Below are 20,801 nucleotides of genomic sequence, written 5' to 3'. Positions count from 1 at the left end.
CGGTGATGAGGGCTTGAAGGAGGCTCGTTCCAGGGAAGGCCAAAGGCGTCTCCAGCGTTATAAATGTGCAGGCAGCGTGTGACGGAATTACTGTCGGATCTCAAGGCAGTAGAGAGGAAAGATTAAGACTTGCCACCTACCTGTAATTCCCACCCCGCAATGCGTGCCCAGCTTCGGTTCACTTTCTCCTTGAACAGGGCAGGTGTCAAACACCCTTAATGAGGATAATAAATGAGCGGTGAGGTGGTGATTAGCCTGCTGTTCTTTGCAGCATCCCTGCAGCCCGTTCCAGCTGGTGGCCGGAGAAGCCCCGGTGGCTCCTCCAGCCCCTTTGCTGGCCAGCGGGTGGGCTTTCTGCTGGGGGGGGGCCTGGGCCGCAGCTCGCCTGGCCTCGGAGGAGGGTGGCTGGGCACCCGGGCGGGCCGGGAGACTGCTGGGCCCAGCAGGGAGGTCTGGGGAAAGGTGCTGCTGGTGGGATGGTGTGAGCTCGAGTAGCACCTGCCCATGGACAGCGTGAACACCCTTGAAATGCAGCTGGTGTAGCCTTTTCCCACCTCTGCCGGGTTTCCACCCGGTCACTGGGTGTGCAAAAGACCGTGCTCGGCTCTGAGAAACTTCCTGGGTTGGGTGGGCAGGGGACCGGCTGCGGGGTCCTGAGCAGGCAGCTTGCTGACACCGATGATGCGCGTGTCGGGGGCAGAAGCAGCTTCTTCGCTTGGAGAAAGGACTCTCGAATCGCGCTGGCACGCAGCTGGTCACTGTCAGACCAGTCCTCAGCCCCCTTCACGGGAGAGGACGGGCTCTCCCCGGGGAGGTGTGGAGGAGAGGAGGGGCTGCCTCGCTCGCCCCGCAGGCAGCGGTGTTTCTGTGCTCGCCCGTGCTGCTCCGCGTGCAGGGCTCGCACCTACATCGTGGCCGTCTCCTCCCGAGCCGCGGGGCTTGGGGCAGGTGTTGGGGTGGGGTTCTGGCTGCACTGCCTTGGGTGCTCGTTAGAGCAGGCGAGCGCTCCGTGCGCGGTGCAGCGCCGAGCTGGGCCATGCCGCGGACGGGGCCGGAGTTTGGAAAGTCCAGCGGTCGAGCCGAGTAAATATTCCAAAGGAATGATAGCAAAATGACTTGCTTCTCCCGGCTCGGATAGAGATATTAATATTTCACTACCTCTAGGTTGTAATTTACTACAATTTAAGAAGATTGCACTCTGATACCTTAAAATACCAGCCTTTCAGAGCCCGGCAGACAGTGTCCGGCTGCGCACTGGGCTTTGTCAGCTTCCAGCTACCGGCGGCTGGTCTCCAGGGCTGGTGCTGTGCGCCTGCGTCGCTGCATTTTCCCCAGCAGATACTGTTCCATTTTGGCTCCTCTAGCCTCCTCTGTTCAGGTTCATGTGAATTAATGCCCTCGGTATTTAGGTTAGGGTCAGCACATCTGACCAGATGTGAGCAGTGATTTCTGGTTTAAAAATATTGCAGCGCTATTTCTAAATTTTTAATCTCTCGGTGATTTGGAGACAGTTTTATGAAGGTGGAATTAGGATGGTGCTCAATGCTAAATGGTAAAGGAGATTATATGGATTTAACTCTATGCGTCTGTCACATAACTATTGCCAATCCCATAACTTCCATTTTCTATGAAAAATCCGTTTCCCCCTTTGACCTGAAAAAGCTTTACGGGTAATCTGAATTTCTCTGTTTATGAGGTATTTTTCCACTCTTCACCCCAGCCCCTCACCCGTCCATCTCCAAACCTTCCCGGGCGCTGCTTGGGCAGAAGATATTTCCCCGTCAGGCCGTGGATGCTCTCCGATCTTTATGACGGCAGGAGCCTTCTCAAGCCGTGCTCTGGGTGCTGGATGGAGCCTGGGGCCCGGCCGGGCAGTCGCTGGGGTCTGAGCACCACGGAGCCTTCCTGGCCCAGCACCGGCAGGCGGGCGCAGGGTGGCTCTCGCTGCGCGCCCTGCACGCCGCCTGCCCTGGCTCCAGCCATCTTCTGCTGTGCTCAGGCGACAGGCATTGCCACAAATAGCTCGCTGCTGCTCGCGCGTGCTTTGTTTTCCTTCCTCTGCCTGCAAGTGTGCATTTTTCTCTTTCATGTATTTGGGAGAAGCACCGCGCCGTTCTGATGAAGGGAAATGCTGATTCATGACGACAAACCAGCCTGGAGATGTCACAGAATGACATCTGCGGGGCCCTGCAGTGGCCCCGTAGCCCTGCAGAGCCTGGCACCGCTGTGCGGGAGGCTCGGCCGGAGCGCTTTGCTCCTCTGGTCGGTCGTTCTTCTGGCACCTGTCAGTGAGGGAGGGAAAAATAAATGGCTTTGCCTACTTCTGCCTCTGTGTGTGGAGATATGGAGGTGCTTTTTTGACCTGTAAAACTGTTGTCTCATGTGGTGTCAGCGCTGGACCTTGCTTGTTGGCTAATCCATTACGTGAATGGCTTTGGTGGGTGGCTCTGGCTGTGCATTGCCCCCGACGTGGGACTGGTAGGGCTCTGAGTAGGCAAAGGAGGAAACTTTGTCATTTTAGGTGACGATTCAGTGCAGAGTACACAGAGAGCAATAACCAGGTGCTCTGGCCAGTGATTTTGTGGGTGCTGAAAGAGGCACGAGGTTGTGCGTCCAGCTGAAGAAGGACGGAGAGGGCTCTGCTCTGGAAGGCGTGAGGTGTTTTGGTGTTTCCCATCCTGACCTGGTTGAGGATGACTGGAGCGGGTCGGTGGCACAACGTGAACCAGGAGGGCACGTGCTCGCCGCCGCTGGGTGCTGGAGGAAGCTGCGTGGGGAGACGCGAGTGCCGGTGGCCAGTGACACTCAACCAGCCCTTCCTCAGGCGAGCCGCCGTGGCACGCTTGCCTTCAGAGCTGAGGCAAGGCTAACTGTACAGAGGAGGCTTCCCTTCTCCCCCCTGCTCCTGTCCCCTCCTCCCCAAGTTAAGAAATCGAGGTCACGGAGGGTCCCCCGTGACTCGTTTTGAACCGGCGGCACGGTAGTGATCTGCTTATTGGCTCTGCGGCACCACGAGCGGTGTTCTCAGCCAGAGCTATTAATACACCCGCCGAGGGCCGCTTTCTGCATCCCTGTCCTTCCGCCCACTTGGGAAGAGTGCGACTAAAAAAAGAAAGCGGATCTAAGTGACTGGGGGCCTCCTCATCCTTATTTATAGCCAATCTTGCTTGCTTCGGTGGAGAAGGGGGAGCTCGTGGTCCTGGAGAGCGGGAAGGAGAGACTGGAGGAGTTGGGTGAAGAGGTCCCTTCCCTCATTTTGAAGAAGGAAAGAGCTTTTCTGCCGCACTCACGCTGCCCTGGGAGCTGCTCCCGGCCCTCCGGGCGGCTGCAGGCTCTGCCCCGGGTTGTGCCTGTGAACTCTTCGTGTCTGGGCGCTGGGGGGCTTTCCTGCCCCCTCCTGTGATCGGAGGCAGGGTAGGGTAGCGGGAAAGCTCTCCCCCCTGCTTTGGGGGAGGCTTGTGCTGGATGTGTGGGCATTGCCGAGGGGCAGCCGCGGGCTGGGGCTGTGCAGGGAGCCGATGGGGCCCGGGGGTGCTGGCTGCCTGCTGCTCCAGGCTGGGGGACCCGGGGGCTTGCAGGACAATCGCGATCAGTCTGTTGGGCTCAGCTTGTTGCTGTTGTTGCACGTGGGTGGCCTCAGGCCTGTGGGTGCTGAGACACTGTTGGGCTGCGGGTTCAGAGCCACCTGGGGAAGCCCTGGGGGGACACCCGGGGTGCCCTTCCTTGCTTGCAGAGCCCCTAGCTGTCCTGGGTGGGTGCCCACAATCCCTGATCCGTGCTGCCAACGAGAGCGCTGGCCTGTGAAGGTGGCTCTGTGCCACCAGCCAGTGCATTGATGCTGCGCCGGGGCCGGGCAGGATCGGTGATTCCTGCAGTAACCCCCGCCGTTGTGGCCTCTGCTTTCTCCACAGCACATGCTGAAGATGTTGGAACCAGCCTCTACTTTGTGAACGACTCTATCCAGCAGGTCACCTTCTCCAGCACAGTGGGGGTGGTGATCCCCTGCCCGGCAGCAGGGTCACCCAGCGCCGTCCTTCGGTGGTACCTGGCCACGGGTGACGACATCTACGATGTGCCCCACATCCGGCACGTCCATGCCAATGGGACTTTGCAGCTCTACCCCTTCTCGCCATCAGCCTTCAATAGCTTTATCCACGACAACGACTACTTCTGCACCGCGGAGAACTCGGCTGGCAAAATCAGGAGCCCGAATATCCGCGTTAAAGCAGGTGAGGAGTTCTCTGTGGGTGCTGGGGTTTGGATAACGTGCTGGCTTGTCTCCAGGCTTCCCCGTGGCCTGCTGCTTGGCCCGTCGAGCACACCCTGCTCGCCTCTGTCTCCCTGCCCGGGCCGGTGACGCTGGCCTGTCCCGGGGGGGTTGGTGGGTGCTGTGCGGGCAGAAGGGCCGGCAGCTGGGCGGGTGAGGCCGCCTGCCGGTACGAACAGCGCCTGCCCTGGCAACGAGCTGGCTCTGTACCTCAGCTGGGTGAGGGCTGGGGTGACCAGCGGGGAGGGACGCGCGGTTTGGGGGTCTCCAGCGAGTGCCTGGAGGCCGTGGTGCTGCCGCAGGCTCGCGGCAGGAGCGGTCCTCTCCCTTTGAACCGGTGTTGTCACACCCAACCCTGTGTGGGGGCTTTTCACGGCTGCAGGAGGAGCTGGACCACATCTGCCTGCAGCGGGGAGACCCCCACCGGGTCCCGCAGCCCTCCTCAAGCCTCTTTGTTCCCACTGGAGCATCCAGCCCCAGCAGGCTAAGGCTTATTAAGCAAAAAAAAAAAAGGGGGAATATGGCACAGAGCTGATTCCAAAAGCCATTATAGTAAATTATTGACCAGGCTGAGGAGGGCTAATAGCCCAGGAATGGCTTCATTATGTAACCTATTAAAAGTGGGGCTAGCAGAGGGAACATGACAGAAGTGACTACAGGGTTTTTTATTTTAATACCTTGTACTGCAGAGTAAATTGGTCTTAACCCCCTTCCGCAGAGTGAATTATTTACCAGCGCTATCAGGTTACCTATAAACCACAGCTCGGTGGAGGAGGGATGGCAGCAGACGGGGTGCAGTTAGCGCAGAGCCGTTGCCCTCCTTGTGCCAGGCACCACGGGCTGGGCTTCCCGTGGGGCAACCAGGCAGCAGCATGGCCTGTGGCCAGCTGGGGTGGGCCAGCAGCCCAGGGTGCCGCAGGGTGAGCCGAGCCCCAGCTTTCATCACCCTCTCTTGGTACCGGGTTGAACGCAGCCTTGCTGTCACTGGGATTGGAGCAGGGAGCACCCCCCCCCGCCTCTCCCTTAGCAGGTGCAATTAGCGGGCGCATGAGTGCGTCGTGGGGGCCACACGCAGGGCCTGGGGGCTGCCAGCATGGCCCCAGCTGCGGCAGCGTGGAGCACTTCGGCTTTATGGCCATTGGAAACAGTTGTGAAACATTCCCCCGCCTCTGTTTCCTCCCGCTCATCTTGCGTCCCAGTCGCTCTCCAGCGCTTTGTAATGGCAGTGCACCAAGTAAAGCCAATTACAGCTGCATAAAGAAAGCGAGTAAATGAAATGCAGTTGAAAATATGAGGAATTGGAAAAATCTCTGGAAGCTTTGGAGTAGCTGTTGGTGAGCACATGGAGCAGATCTCTGTAGCCAATGGAAAGTTTGAAGCGCGCTGGTCGTGGCCGCACCTTACCCTCGTGGGAGTTCTTCCGAGTGGCAGCGAAGGGCCAGACGCCCATGTGTGGGCTCTACTCTGGGCTGGGATGGCAGCAGGAGCGTGCAGGAGGCTGGCCTGGGTGCTCCTCCTGGTCCCTGCTGGCCTTTAAAGCCTGTGAATAAACCTCCCGCTCCCTGTGATTAAGGAGGCTTTTGCTGGCTAATCTGGAGCACAGGCCCCCGTCCTCCCCGCCAGGGCACCGGCTCAATAACCGGTGTGAGTGGAGGCCGCCCGGCACCTCTTCCCTGCTTCCCGGGGTGGGGGGCTCTGCCTGCCGGGAGGGCGGCCAAGCCGTGGGCAGGCGGCAAGCGCAGGGGAGGCGAAGGTGAGCCAGCCCTCTGCAGCCGGCAGCTTAACGTCTGCTGGCCGCCGCGGGCTCCTCGCCCAGCGGGCCGGTGTGCGGAGCCCGCAGGCAGAAGTCACCACGCACCCCGGCGTGCAGTCCGGGACGTGTCCCTGGTTCTGTCCCGACCTCTTGCAGCAGAGCTGGGTGCCCTGAAACCCCGGGAAATCCGGGTGGAAACACCGTCACCTTCTTGCCGCTTGCTTGTTCGTGCGCGGTGTGCGATGCGTCGCCAGCGGGTGCTTTCCACTCCGGGAAAACATCCCCTCTTGGGGCTGCTAAGGAGTTCTGTCTGGGGAGGTTTGTTGAGCTGCTTTTGTTCTGGCCAAGGGCTGTTGTTAAATGGCCGAGTGAGTGTACGTCTCTCGTGATAGCGATGCCCAGGTGCCCACGTCCTGCAGGGCACGATTATTGTCACAGAAAGGAGGCACCTGCGCTCGCCGCGTTTTATCCTTCGGCTGTAGGAGTTGATGGTGTCTGCACGTGTTACTAGGCACGGGGACGCCTTTCTGTCTGTCTGAGGAGGCCGGGGTGGACCTTGCTGGAGGCTTGTGGCACTGGGGAGGCCCTTGTCACCCGTGCAGGGAGCAGCATGGAGCTGTCAAAGGGATGAGCATCTCCCTGAGGAACAGGGCATGGCTTGGGAAATGGGCATCTGCTTCCCTAAATATTCCTCCGGTGGGTTTAGGAGGGTGCCAGGCTTTGTGGCCCGGCCTGTCTCTGCCGGGTGCCTCGTGGCTGCACCGTCAGCATGTATCCTGCGTGAAATGATACCCCGAGGTGGGAGGTTGAACGTTGCAGCTCTGGAACGCCCTTGGACCCTGTACCGAAATCTGGGTGCTGCAGACCGCTGCCTTGGCAGCTTTGGTGACTGCAAAGCCAGCAGCTTGCCTTGGTGGCAAGCTCGGGGGACGCTGGGGACGGCTGCAGGGTCCCAGCAGCAGGAGCTGGGCCAGACATTCCCTCTGCACGCCGAGGGAAGGAGAGCTGCTCTCATCCCCAGGAGGGCGGGCCAAGTGTTTTGGATGGAAGCAGTTTGTTGCTGGGTGGGTTGGTTTGTTTGGGAAACGTGGGATTAAAGCAAAAGGAAGTGTGTTTTCCTCCAGCACTGTCATGCTACCAACCATCTGCTTTTCTCCACAGTTTTCAGGGAACCGTACACCGTTCGGGTGGAGGACCAAAGGTCGATGCGTGGAAACGTGGCTGTTTTCAAGTGCCTCATCCCCTCTTCAGTGCAGGAATACGTTAGTGTTGTGTCCTGGGAGAAAGACACCGTTTCTATCATCCCAGGTAAGAGAGGAGCCACTTTCCTCTTGGAAAATCTGACCTGCTTTGCCATGTGTGAAACTCACGGTTGTGGAGGGTCTTTGTTTCGGCTTGTTGTCCGTGCCTGTGCTGCCCAAGCAAAGGCTTTTACTGATGAGCACCTTGTGGCTTCATACTGGGAAACGCCGGTGGTGTGAGCAGTGTGCTGCGCCCGGGGTCTCCTTGGTGCTGTGGCTGGTGCTTCGTGTGTCTGGGGGCTCGCGGGTGGTTGGTGTAAGCGCAGCAGCGTGCGTGCCCCGGCCTGGCCTCTCCCGCCTGCCCGCGAGCCAGCTCGCTTCGGGAACCTGGCAGCTGGGCCTTGGAGAGCAGAAGAGCCTTCCCGTGCTGTCCGTGTCCCGGCTCCTGCACTCAGAGCTGGTTTTTGTGTCAGGATGATGTGCGATATTCTAGCTTCTCTTGTGAGTTTTCACAACTGTTTCAGCCGCAGGGAAAGGAACTCGTTAAAAACGGCATCGTGCGCCTCTTCCCCGCGCTGGCACCTGGAAGCTGCTTGGCCTCCCTGTCCCACGTGCTCACCTCGTGGCCCGGGACGTGTCCCGCTCGGCGCTGACTTTGATCTGTGGGGAAGGGGTCTGCGGGAGAGAGAGCAGCGCCCGACTCTGTGCAGGGACTTTGTGGCTCTGGGTGTTTAACCCCGTGATTTTTTTTTTTGGTGGATGCAGAGCACCCTGGCTCCCCATGGGAGCAGAGACCCTCTGAAACCAGGGTCTTCCCCTGGCTGGTCCCCTGGGGAGCGGGGAGGGGAGGTGGCCGGAGCAGTGGTGGGACATGGCCTCCAGGCACCTCCATGGTGTGGGGGCAGAGGAACCAGGGAAAGTGCTCGCTGAGCCACGCCGCTGCTGCGGGCTCCAGCCCCTGCCCGGCTTGTCGCAGGCTTTGAAGCAGCGCCGGGGGCTGCGGGCAAGTGCTGGGCACAGCGTGGGGCCACCCCGTGTCCCCGCGTACTGAGGTGACCTTTTGGCTCCCTCCTCGGAGCTGGTATTGATGGCAGCGCTGGCTGCCTGGCACAGCATGTGTGAGCAAGTAGTCAAGCAATCAATAGCGCTTTCCCCAGGGGGATCCAGAGAGAATTAAAGGATTTTGCCCAAAGTGAATGCTCTGCGCTTGATATTTGCTCACAGGTCAGCAAGTCCTGATGCTCCTCCAGGACTCGGTGTTGCTGCGCCAGCAGCGCCGTGGGGAACAGGCGCAGGAGAGCAGATGCCACCGGGAGCGGGACACGGGCCAGGGCACCCGCTGACCGGGCATGGGAGGCGATTCCCTCTAATCCCTCCTGCAGGGATGTTTCTTCCTTAAGGAGCTTAAGGAGCAAAGTGCTTCACCTGGAGGGGGGTGACAGCTTCTCCTGAAGGCTGTGTGGCTCTTGCCGATGGCCCGCACCTCCTGAGAGTCGGTAACCTGCTGACTCAGCGCAACCCGTGGGCTTGAAGGCGGGCAGAGGGGAGCTGGGCTGAAGGAGTGACCAGGGAGCACAGGCAGCGCTCCCGATAGAGGCTGTGTCCTGGCGGGCGCAGAGCCCCTGTCACGGTCTGCGGGGCCGGGAGCCGACTGCCTTCCCCCGGTCAGACCCGCGTCTGCGGAGCCTCTCCCCCAGCACTGACCCCTTTCTGGTAGTCTTCGGTGAAATACAACATGAAACTCTTCTCCTCGGGAATGTGGTCTTCCCCAGACGGGTGTTTGGAGCGACAAGGCTACACTGAGCCTTTTGCCTGGAAAGGGATGTTCTTGCTTACAAACAGCCTCCCGGAGCACGAGCCCCTGTAAGGAGCTTCCGGCACTTCAGGGCGCTTGGGAACACTGTGGAAATGTCCCTTGTGTTTTAGCAGGTGAGAAACCTCCGGGTGGTCCAAGATGTCTGTTTAAAAGTGTGTTTGGGGGGGCTCACCTGGAGGGCAGCAGTGCGTGGAAGAGGCACAGCACCCCTCGGCAGGATGCAGGCTGGTGCCGCAGCCTCGCCAGCCTGTCTCTGCTGAGCTCTGGGAACCGGCCGCGCCGAGGAGCGAGCGTGGGGCCGGCTTCTGCAGGTGCCTTGGCCCGAGGTCTTGGTGTCACCCATCTCCTGGGCGGTGGCGTGTGCCGCTCTGCCCGCCACGGCCTCGGGCGGTTCGGTGAGCGGGGCCCAGCAGCATGAGGCGCGGCGGCGGTCACTCCTCGTGCCGTGCCACTCGGACAGCGCGTCCCAGGCGGGCGGCGGCTGCTCATGGCGCTTGGGGTTCCGCAGGACGGAGCAAGCGGTGCCCGCACTCCGGGGCCGAGAGCGTGTCGGGTTTGCTCGGCAGCAAGTTTGTCAACTGAGCACCCGTGCACTTGCGTGGTCTTAACCAGACTTGTTCTCAAGTTTGCTGTGGCAGTGGATTTTTTAATATGATGATTTAATTAGAGTGGAACGATTTTAACATTCTAAAGCAATAATTACCCTAAAGACAGAACATATAAATTGTGTTACAGTGCAGAGTCAACACAAGCAAACATGTTTTGCCGTTGGATTACAAATATAGTATCTGCCTGAAGCTTATTTTTTTTATTGCTCTTGTGTTAGAGCTAAAACTGGCTTTGCTGTTACCAAACCCATGGTCTTTTCATGACCTCTGCTTCTGTCCTAATTCTGAGCGGAGAAGGCGAGGAAAGGGGGTCCCTGCTGTTCAGAGTGAACAGCATGAAGGCTGAGAAGAGCTGAAGTGTGGTGCTGAGGCCTAATAGCTCCCTTCACCTGCAGAAGTGCTTTCTGCATCGCAGCATCGAGCGATTGTGCAGCCACAGCGCTGCACGGCTCTCCTCCAGGCAGCTACCGAAAGAAAAGGTGTGTGGAAGCACCACAGCGCTCTCGGAAGTACATCCAAGCTGTGTTTACGGCTGGCTGTGTGGTGTGGCGGTCTCTCCTCACGTCGGTGTGCCAGACTCGTTGCTTTTCCTGAAACTTTTCTCTGGTCCTTCCTGTGGAAGACCATGCACCTTCCCAGCAGGTCTTGGTGCAGCGAGGGATGGACAGTCCTAATGTGCAGGAGCAGGAGAAATCTCCATCCAGACCTCTCTGTCAGAAAACTCCTTTAAGTCACCGTTTTCACAGTAAATGTCCGATTTCCTTAGCATCCCTGGGTTTCCCCCCAGCAAACCAAAATATTTTGTAGCTCGGAAGTGGGGGGAGCGAGCGTTTCCCCTGGGGCTGCTGTTCTTGTTAGCTCAGGCCTCTGGGTGGCCCCTTTGTCAGCTTTCTCGTGTCCTTTGTCCTCTTAATTGGGATTACGGGGCTCCCTCCTCTGCCACTGCCCTTTCCAGACGAGCCTTGCTGCTCTTCTTTGCTGGTGGGCCAAGGACTGTGGTGGGGCTGGTGTTGGCAAGCGTGTCCTTCGGGAGCAGCTGCTGGGGCTGTGTTGGGAGGGATCCCCCAGCGCTTGCCGGGGGTGCTCTGGGTCTGCGTGGCCCTGCCGCAGGAGGGGCTTTGGGTGGCGAGCTGCGTTATTTGGTTAACTGGGCAACACCGTAACTTACCCTGGAATCAAAGGTAAATTCTTTATGGAAGGTTGTCCCGCACATAAATCCTCATTAGTGTAGCTCATTTTTGTTTAATGCCTACCTAACTGTGCTGTAGTCTAAAAATGTGTGTTTAGTGAAGTCAAAGGTTGCAGAGAAATTATAGGGTTTTCAAAAACCCATTTGCTTTGCTGGTGCTCACATCAAAATCAATCTTGCCTTTCGTTCTCAGCCTTGTCACAAACACGCAGCAGCACTCGCAGGACTCCGGCACCTGATGTAGGCTGGTGCTTCCTGGGAGTAGAGCAGCAGCGCTTACAGAATCAGGGTTTGCGGATGAGATTGCACTTCACACCCAGGCTGTGATTTCAAACTCTGTTGCTATTGATGAATCTTGATATGTACTTGGGGGGGAGTGATGGGAGGAGGATGGGAGGACTGCAGCTGAGCAGAATGTTTTACAGACCTCCCTCCCTTTTCCATAAGGAAAGAGGGAGAAACTCCTGCTACAAACCGGTTTAAGAACTCAACGTGGTAAACAGCTGCTTTTTTATTTTTAAAAGCACTATCACCAGGCTGGGTAACGTGAAGACTCTCGCAGGCACATGCATGGCTTTGACTTGTCATGGAGGAGCTGTGTTTCATGTGTGGCCGAAGCCGCTTTGGTAGCCGTGGTCTGGCCATTGCGGCGCAGACACGGAGGTTCGCGGTGTCGCATGGCTTGGTGTCAGCAGCCACAGCCCCCACGTGACTGGGCACGTGGCACTCGTGCTAGCATGGACCCCATGTCTGTGTGCCCTCTTGGAGCGTGTGTCCGGCCACGATTCCCAAAAGCGATGTGGGGAGCCGCTCAAGACGCTGGAGAGAGTGGATTTTTGAGCAACCACCAGCCCCTCCTCTGCTGTTGCAGTGTGTTCGTTCGAGCCCTGCTTGGCCTTTGTCACCCCACGAGCACACGTGTGCCTGTACGCTTACACCCCGGCTGTTCCTCAGCTGGCTCCGGGATCTGAACGTGCCCCATTTTGCCTTTCTTGGCACAAACATGCCGCCTGCCCAGGCTGTGCCCATTGTGCTACCAGAAGCACCGTGCCGGGTGGCAAGGACAGCCCTGGGGACGGTTGCCCGGTGTCGCTGGGCTCCGGTCCTTCGGCCGTCGGTGCCCGTCTGCGCTGGCGCACCCAGAGAGCGCAGCGGGACTTTCCTCGGGAGGTTCAATGCCCGCTGGGGCGTGGGTGTCCCTCAGGTGCACGGGCCTAATGCTGCCAGCGTGGCTCTCTGTGGTCTCTGGAGAGCAAAAGCGGTGTCCAGGGGAAGCCGACAGCATTTGACATCCCATCTGGCCCAGCCTGTCGGTAGCCTGCGGCTCGCAAGGGTCGTGCAGGAGAGCAGTGGTTGGGAGGCAGTAAATGATCCTGGATTGGCAAGCCTGGAGCCAAGCTGGTATTTGATGCTTCAGTGTCGTAGTCTTGATAGATTGTGTTGGAAAAAATCTAAATAGAGCTCTTTTCAAGGTACAGACATTTCTAAGGGTGCTGCTTTTCTCGGCAACCTTAATACACATCCTCCGAGGGCTGCAGATACTTGGATGTGCTTAGCTAGTCGTTGGATAGCCACAAAGACCTTTCTTTGGAAAGCAAAACATAAAGCTTGCCAGAAGGATGGAACTTAAAAAAAAAATTAAAAAATAAGGAATTCTGTGAAGTTTTGGATATGTTTTGGTGTGTGTTCTTGATTGAACAGTAGCCTTTTAGGAGTTTCAAAAATATCTAAGCTAATCTGTTTGCAGTGTTTTGGGAATGAGCTTAATTTGACCTGAGCTGCCCTTTCTGTCCCATCCTCTGCAGTGCCCAAGACTGTTTATGGGATTCTTAAACTCATCTCAGCAACTGTTCAGTGGTGTGGGAAATGAAACTGCAGCAGCTTTCTTGTGGTTAAATCTGGCCGTTCACCCTGAAGATGTGTGCTCTCCTCTGCTGTACCTTACAACATCTGCCACCCGTTACGTTTTTCTCTAAAATATCAGAAGTGCAACTGTACACAAATTCTGCTGCAATCCATCTCCAGACGTGGCGAGTCTGGGGACGCAGCATGAGGCCACTGGCAATTAAACACCCGGCGAGGATTTATGGGTGCAGCGTTCCCCCCCTCGCCGGGCTGCTGCGTGCCGGGGGGCTCGGAGGGATGATCCAAGGGGCCGAAGAGCCAGGACCTGGATAATTCAGCATTGTCCTCGTCTCAATGGGCTCGTTCTGGGGGACATCAATCTCCTGGTACTGGAGGAAAGCTGGAAGCTGGGACAGAGTAAACACGGCAAGGCGAAAGGCAGTCCTTGTTGGCGTGTTTGTCTCCACCGAGATGGTTTGGGCAAAGGAGATAAGTTACCGAGGATTGTTACCAGCTATTAATGTTTTTATTTGGTTTTGCCTGAATGCGGAGTAACCCTGGCTGGTTTGAATGAGGTGCCCGGGAGCAAGCGGCCGGCAGCTTGGAGCGTGCGGGGCACGGGGCCGAGCGCGGGGCTGGTGGCTGCTGCTTCTTCCCTGGCAGAGGAGGGGGCCCAGGCTGCTGCCGCCCGCTGCCCTGCACCCCCGGCACGTGCACGGAGCAATCCACGCAGACAGCTTTGCCGTGAATGCTGTGGCCTCTGGACAAAAGCCTGGCAAAGAATTGGCCTTTTCAGTTACATTTTGTAGCTTCTGCCTGGGACGGGTTGACTCGCAGCATGGAGCAGCCTGACGTGATCTGAGCGAGCGTTGTCCTACCCTACCCTGTCTAGGGGTGCTGCAAAACCTTTTCCCCTGTCAATCCCAAGATCTCTAAAGGTGTCCTGGCTTCTCCCCCACCCCTTGCCACCCTCTCTGGCTGCGACATGTGCCCAGACCTGTTACAGAGGGAAGTAGCTCCAGGCGTTATTCTCACCAAGTGGGGTGAGATTCTGTCTGAAATCATTTCATCCTTCCCCAGAGACTTGGCGTGAATTTTATCTAATCGCCATGGCAACAGATAAAAAAAGGTGTGAGCACATCTCCTTTTGCTGTGATAATTCAGATTTATATATTCAGATCAGATTGGAGTTAGAGATTTTAAAAGGAGCAGATGCAGCAGAAGGTGTGACTGCAAATAATGTGGCGAGAACGTTTGATGATCCTGCCCTTTAAGAGGGGAGAGAGCTTTCCTGCAGGTTTTTTTGGAATGTAATTATTCCATCAAATCCACTTTAACAAGGACTCATTATAGCCCTGATAATGCAGAGTCACGTTGGAGACAATCTCGCACACGCACCAGCAGAAGGGACTACAACAAGTAAATAAAATGCCTGTGAACGGCGCGGCGTGAGGGCCCGGTTGCTGCAGGTGCCCCGTGGAGTAGCGCCTGGGACGCAGCGTGGGCTAGGCAGTGGCTAGCTGAGCTCCAGCGGCCCTGGCCCGTGGGCCACCGCGAGCTCCTGGGGCCTGGCCACGGCCCTTGCGTGGCTGGGGCAGCCCTGCGGGTGCTGAGGCCCGCGGATCCCAGGGGTCCCGCACAGCCGAGGGCTTGCGATGAACGGGCGGGCAGCTGTGGATTTCCAGAGGCCCCGTTCCCGGGTGCAGCCTTGGCCGCGTTCCTCTGGTGCGAGGGGCCCGATCCTGCAGGCTCCCAGCCTTGTCGCCCGTGCAGCAGATCTCACGTCAGGAATTGCTGGAAACGGAGCCTGGGTCACCCCAGCCCGAAGCCACTTGCTGCCGTGGCTGGGCTGTGGCAGCTGCGGCAGGGAGGAATGCTTCGGCTGAGGTCGGAGCGAGGGAACCTTTGACTGCTTCCTCCGCAGAGTGGAGAGCGGTTGCAGAGGGTTTCGGAGAAGGAGAGGTGCTGTCGATCTAGTGCTTGGCATCCCCGTCCCACCTGACGCCCTTGCCCCCGTCCTGAGTCCTGTGGGCTGGAAGAGCACGAGCCAAACAGTGTGACCAGCTCTGAGGCAGGAAAGACTGAGGAGCAGCCGTTCTCGGAGCCGCCATCTCTTTGTGTACCTGTAAGCGTAAATCTCTGGCCACCCCGAGGAGCAGTTGTGCCCCAGGGAAGGGACGAATGGTGTGCGGATGGTTTGGAGCAGCCACAGGAGGCGGGTGGGCTGTAAATCTCTGCTGGGTGCCTAACCCCGACCCAGCGAGAGTCGTCTCACGTCATGCCGCTGGCCCCGTATCTGCCAGAGGTCCGCATCGGGCTCCCTGTGACAGGGGCGAGGGGTTGGTGAGTGCCAGGAGGCCTCGCCCCATCCCTGCAGCAAATCCTGAGCTCGACACCAGCCCGGCCGAGGAGGGGAACCTGTGAGAGCGACCGGTGCCCCTTTGCAGGAGGAGAGGGCCTTTTTGGGGAGACAGCCGCAAAACCTGCCAGGCACAAAGCGTCAGCGATGACCCTGGCATGAGGATTGAGGTGACTGATGCGAAAGAAGTTGCTGAAAGTGCAGAGAGCAGGAGGAGGAGTTGCACAGAGGAAGGGTCTGCTGGAAGCAGCCAGCGGGACGTGCTGTGTGGAGTCCCCCGGTGACTCTGTGCGCTGGGGTAAATCATTTCAGTTACACTCTGAATTGCAAATCGGGATTTTGCTGGAAATTGAAGGATTAGGGGCAAGAGGCAGGTCCTCAGGAGCAGCCCTCCAGTGGCGTGTGGGGAAGGGGAGTGACCCAGGCAGGGGAGGTTCGGTGGGGCGGCCGGGTCTGATTAACCTCCGTGGTGACGCTTGTTCTCAGCGTTACGAGGTGGCTGCGGTGCCTGGAGGAGCTGCAGACCCTGGGACCGTGCGCTGCGTATCCTTGCGAGAGGCTCCTCTGCGGAGAGCTGGCCCTTGGAAAAGGTTACGGGGCCGGCTCGCGGCGGCGCTGAGCTGTATAATGAAATCTGGTGCTACATGTGGCTTCTGCACCTCGCCGAGCCCGTGGCCGCTCCTCCCTGCCCGCGCACCTGAGCTTGGAGGGTGCGGGTCCTTGCTGAACCACGGGGGCTGTGGTCTTGTCTCCCCGTGAGAGGCGTTCGCCAAATTGTAATGCTTTTGTGCATTTCAAAGGCCTTCGTGCAGAAGGGGAGCTGAACTCCTCTGGGGGTGAGTTTCTGTAAGGCACTGGGGCAGCTCAAGCTTACGCTGGGATCCTCGCTCTGGGTGCCGGGTGGGATGGACTGCGGTGGACGGGGCGGGGGCTCCATCCAGGGCTGCAGCCCACGCTCAGCCACGGGCCACCTGCCCTGGGGAACCTCGGGAGCCACCTCTGGAGCCAGCCCTCTGCCTGGAGCGCTCTGCAGCGCTGCTGCCAGCTCCAGGGGCTTAAAAAGCACCAAAACCCCTTTGGAAATGCCCAAGGCAGCTCTGAGAAATGGGTTTGGAGGGAGAGGGTTGGCTTCACCAGCTGTTTGCTGGCTTGTTCAGGTTCTCCACCCTGCCGAATCTTTTTCCTTTTCTATCTGCTTTTGAATTGTCATCTAATGGAGCGAAGAGAGGCCTGGCTCGGACCCTGCTCCCCCCAGGTCTCCCCGGGGAGCTGTGCCTACCAGCGTGGCGTGGCGGTACTTGCTACAGCAAAGCCCGGTGATGTGAAAATTTGTACAGGTCAAAACTTCTTTGCAAACCGCATGTTTTATGAGCTTGAGCCGCCTGCCCCTGGGGCCTGGTGCTGGGTTGCGGAGGGAGAGGAGCCAGCGCTGCGTGTAGCGGAGCCGAGGTGGTCGCCGCTCCGTGCCGTCACCGCTGAGGTGTCCGCTGGCGAGGCTCGTGTGGGCAGGAGCAGGCTTGGGGCGCGTGGCCATGGTGGTGCTGCGGGCGAGTGTCTTCCTCCCCCCTCCTCCCCGCACACCCGCGCGCATCCACAGATGCAGAAACAATCACGGTCATTATTCCTGCCATGGTGACAGTGACAGTGGCAGAGATGCCAGCTTCCGAACACAGACGGCTTTATTTCATCTCCTCTGTTTTTCAAAGCCTCTTTCATTTTGTATGAGGAGACAGATGTGAAGGGCTGCAGGCTGATAAATTCTGCTGTCTTATGAAAAGAGAGGGTGGGTTTTTGTTGTGGTTGCTTCTCTTCCTCCCTCCCCAGCCCCCTCCCGGCAGCGCAGCGGCAGCCTTTTTCTGTAGAGGATGCTCCCTGCTCCTGGCGTGGGACCTTGCTGGGCAGGGAGGGCTGGGGGGCCAGGCTGAACCTCCTGGGGGCCGGCAGGGCTGGCTTTTGGGTGGAGACCCTAGGGCTGTGGTGGCAGGCACCTGGTTAGAAGAAAATGAGCGCAGCGGTGCAGATGCCTCCCTGAAACGCATCCGCAGCGCCTGGCCCTGGCGCGCTCCGAGGCGCGACCGAGACCTCACGTTGCCTGGGGAGGAGCCGATCTGAGCTGGCGGAGCAAGGGCGAAGCCTGCGCTCGGCCTTGCTACCAAAATCCTCGTCCTTCTCGTCACTGCGCCGGGGTGCAGGGTCCGGGTGAGGGCTGCTCAGAGGTCTCCGGCGCTGCTGCGGCTGCGCTCGGTGCCGGCGAGGAGCAGCTGCCGGGGTCGGGCAGGGAGAGCGCCGCAGCCTGCACCCCTTGGGGGCCGTGGAAGCGGGCAGCGGGTGCTGGGTGCGGTGGGTGCTAACGCCACCTTCGCGGAGCACTGGCCACGTGGCTCGGTGGCCGGTGGCATCTGCCCTGCGCGGCGCTGGGTGCGGTCCCTGCGCGGCAACCCTTCCTCCTCTCTTGCTCTGCTGACGATAGTCCTAGTTTAAAAATAAATTGCTCCATCTTTAATTGCGGTTTAAATAACTGCTTCATTTTTATTTAAATGTGGCTCTGTAAGGCTTGGAGAACAATTAGGAGAAAATACAGGGCATTGCTCTGGTGCATGTGTTCAAGCATATAATTAATTTTTTTTATTATACTGATGTTTGCCGAATCTGGAAAAAGATCTTATTGTTCCTCTTGATTTAGTCACGCACAAGATCTACAAATACACCAGCCATTTCAGGACTCCATTTCCTAAGCCGCGAGGCCTCGGTGCTGACACGCTGGAGGAGGCTCCTCGGAGCACGAGCCTTTGCCACTTACGCCACGCCACGAGGCACAGGCTGTGCGGCGGCCGCCGCTCCCCCCAGCCCAGGGCTGTCTGCGGGGGCTCTGCACCTCGCCAGGGCCAGGCCGGGGGGCACAGCCCGCTGCTGGCCACCTCCTCAGCCCCTTCCCAAGGCTCTGGGTAGCGGCTGCTGCTGCTGGGCACTTGGCTGGGGGCTCGCTGGGGCGAGAGCTTGGGCTTTTTGTTGATGAATGGTATTAAAAGGCTAATAAATGACTCGGGTGCGTTGGGTGAAATCTCTGCGAGGCTCTAAATGACCCAGGGACCTCTTTCACAAGCGAGCTGGCCATTCAGGAACATAAATCTCATTCAGAGTCGATAGGGATTAGGTTCCTAAGTGCCCGACATCGCTAAAGTGCTTCTGAAAATGTTGCTTGTTAGAGGGCTGCAGAGGAAGCTGCATGTGGTCTGGCGGGCTGTAAGCTTATCAGTCAAAGGTGCTTTACTTGGTGACAGAAGCCACTTGTGGTAAACAAGCTGCTGGCCCTTTGGACTCCTGACAATCTTTTAACCATTTATTAAAGCGGCTATGAACTCTTCTTGGAAATGAAATCTTAATAGCGAGCGTGGCAGAGATTTTTCACAGATGGCAGCACTGCCAAAAGCAGGCATTCAAGAAAACATTCATCAAAAACATTCATTTCTTTCAAAAAGAAATTGACGTTTATAGCGTAGACAAATTTGGGACTCATTTGCTTTGCCTTTCAGTTTCTGAATTTTTAGAGGTCACATTTTTCTGCACCTTTGAGGGCTAGAAACCAGGGTTATTTTTAACTGGAAACTGAGATTCCCGTACAGCCACGTGGCACCAAGAAATGGCATGTGCCAAGAGGCCGGGTACGGCAGGACCCCGTGCGCGACCGAGGGGAGAGGTGGGGGGTCCCTTCCAGCTGGCTGCGCTCCAGGGCTCCAGCCTCTGCCCGGACCTCTGTCCTCCTGCTTCCTGCCCTGCCAGCCCGTCCCCCGCCTGTCCCTGGGGCTTGCCTCTGCCGAAAGCCGTCTGTGTGTGTGGGAACCCTCCTGGGAGGCGATGGGTGCTGAGCGGGGCCCTCCTGGCAGGGCACGGGGTGCTGCGTGTCGGCGCGGCTCTCCCGGTGACAGCAGGGGCCCTGTGGGTGCTGTAGCCCTTGGTGCAATCAGATGGAGGGTCCTGCACGCTGCCACTCCAGTGCCAGCGAGTGGCCCTGGACCATGTCCTGCTCTGCCCGGACACCCACCGACCCCGGGGGTTTGGTGTGGCCGGGTGTCCCCTCCCTACTTAAAAAGCCAAAAATTCCCCTAAGAGGGAGCAATTCATTTGCAGCTCGTCTCCATTTCATCTGAGGGCTGCACCATGCTGGGTTTCAGCCTTGTTATGTTTTTCTCTTGAGCAATACCTTTTATTTCTGCAACGTTTAATATTCCTTTCCAGAGCCTTCGTTGCCTGTTCTGGGTCTTTCCACCGAAAGCAGCTCTGTAACTATAAATCGTCGTGGCCGAGCTGTCCCTGTGCTGGTGCTCGGTGTTGGGCACCGAGTGTGCCGGGCTGTGGATGCCGTCCGGGCTGTGGGCAGCTGCCCTGGGTGGTCCCTTCGCCCCGATGGCCGTGGGCTCCCCAGGCACAGCCGGACGGGCTCGCAGCTGCCTGGAAGAACGGACAGTCCCTTTGTTCTGCTGGAAGTCGGGGCCTGGCGTCAGCCCCTCGCGCAGCAGTCGGGCCATCGGCTCCTGGGGGAGCTGGCAGATTGAACTGGCACCCAGACCCGTCGTGTGTGGGGCGAAGGGTCTTTGCTTCCCCATCACGGGGAATTTTGGTCGCAGGTTAGACAAGGAGCTTTCTGCTGGTTATCGCTCTGCCTTCGCCAGAGCCTGCTTCAGACCCTGACTGATTACTCGTAGCTGCTTCTCCCTGCAAACCAGATCTCATTTGCATCTTGGAGAAGCAGGGTGCTGCAGGCAAGGAAAGCTGGTGCCACCACTGGAGATTGCTCGTTGTGTGTCATTTAACGTCCATTTGACTCGCGTCTCTCGCGTTTATTTGCAGCGTTGTGCTATGAACTTAATGGTGTCATACGCTCAATGGGTGCCCGTAATTGCGGCGCGTCGTTTGACGCTGCGGTTTCGTAAACGCTCCCTGAGCACGTAGAAGCATTAACGTTTCTACATCTCGTTTTCTGCGCTTGTATCCCAGCACAAAAGCCACGCCGAGATGCGAGCGTTCCCAAGTAGCTGGCTGCACGGCTGGGGGAGCTGGAAGGGGGCAGAGGGGCTCCATGGGGCCGCTGTGGGGCAGCCAAAGCAACGGCTGCCAGGCCTGGGGATCACCGTGGTGGCGGAGGCCCAGCCTGGCGCTCCCCCCGCCGCTGGTCGGGCTGTGAGACCTGCGGCTCCTTCCAGGGAGATGATTGCTGGCTTCTCCAGGTGAAGTCACTCTGCCTCTTGGCCTGCTTCCACGCACTTAGTGCTGCTCCCCGTGCTCAGCTATTGTATAATCGATCAGACATCCTGGCACGTCCCATTGTTTAAAGAAGAGCTATGGCTATTGCGTACAATATATGTACAACACGCGCCTGATGGTGTCAAGAATTAACTTCATAATCATCTCCGTGATCTTTCTTGGCAGAGCTCTGGCATAACCTGTCGTGTCTTATCTAGTGATTGCGTGTGAGTTATAGTTACCTCTGTCCTGGCTCTCCGCGTGAGATTGATGCCGGGTGAGGCTTTATAATGCCTGTGCCAGGATTCCAGCCTGCCATCCGGCAAAGCCTGGAGCAGCCACTTGCCCCTCCGGTGCTCCGCGTGCCGAGGGCTCCTGCTCCGCTTTGCAGCTGCACAACATCCGCTTGAAACTTGGTGGGAGAGCTCTGGCCTGAAGGTCGGGGAAGGGAAGGGAAGGAGCCAAAGTGCGTGGCCTGGAGA

The 20,801-nt window shown here is 58.2% G+C and overlaps 1 protein-coding gene across 2 annotated transcripts in view; it reads left to right on the top strand.

Annotated features, from left to right (window-relative positions):
- DSCAML1 (DS cell adhesion molecule like 1) overlaps positions 1-20,801 on the top strand; it is a 102,274-nt gene that overhangs the window by 4,286 nt on the left and 77,187 nt on the right. For both annotated transcript variants that reach the window (XM_074927479.1, XM_074927478.1), the window contains exons 2-3: positions 3,912-4,229; positions 7,182-7,328. In XM_074927479.1, coding sequence (XP_074783580.1) covers positions 3,912-4,229; positions 7,182-7,328 — 465 coding nt within the window. The remainder of the gene's footprint in view (positions 1-3,911; positions 4,230-7,181; positions 7,329-20,801) is intronic.

This window comes from Athene noctua, chromosome 26 (genome assembly GCF_965140245.1).
Source record: "Athene noctua chromosome 26, bAthNoc1.hap1.1, whole genome shotgun sequence".
NCBI lineage: Eukaryota > Metazoa > Chordata > Aves > Strigiformes > Strigidae > Athene > Athene noctua.
Note: the sequence above shows the minus strand (reverse complement) of the source record. Positions and strands in the feature narration are given on the sequence as shown.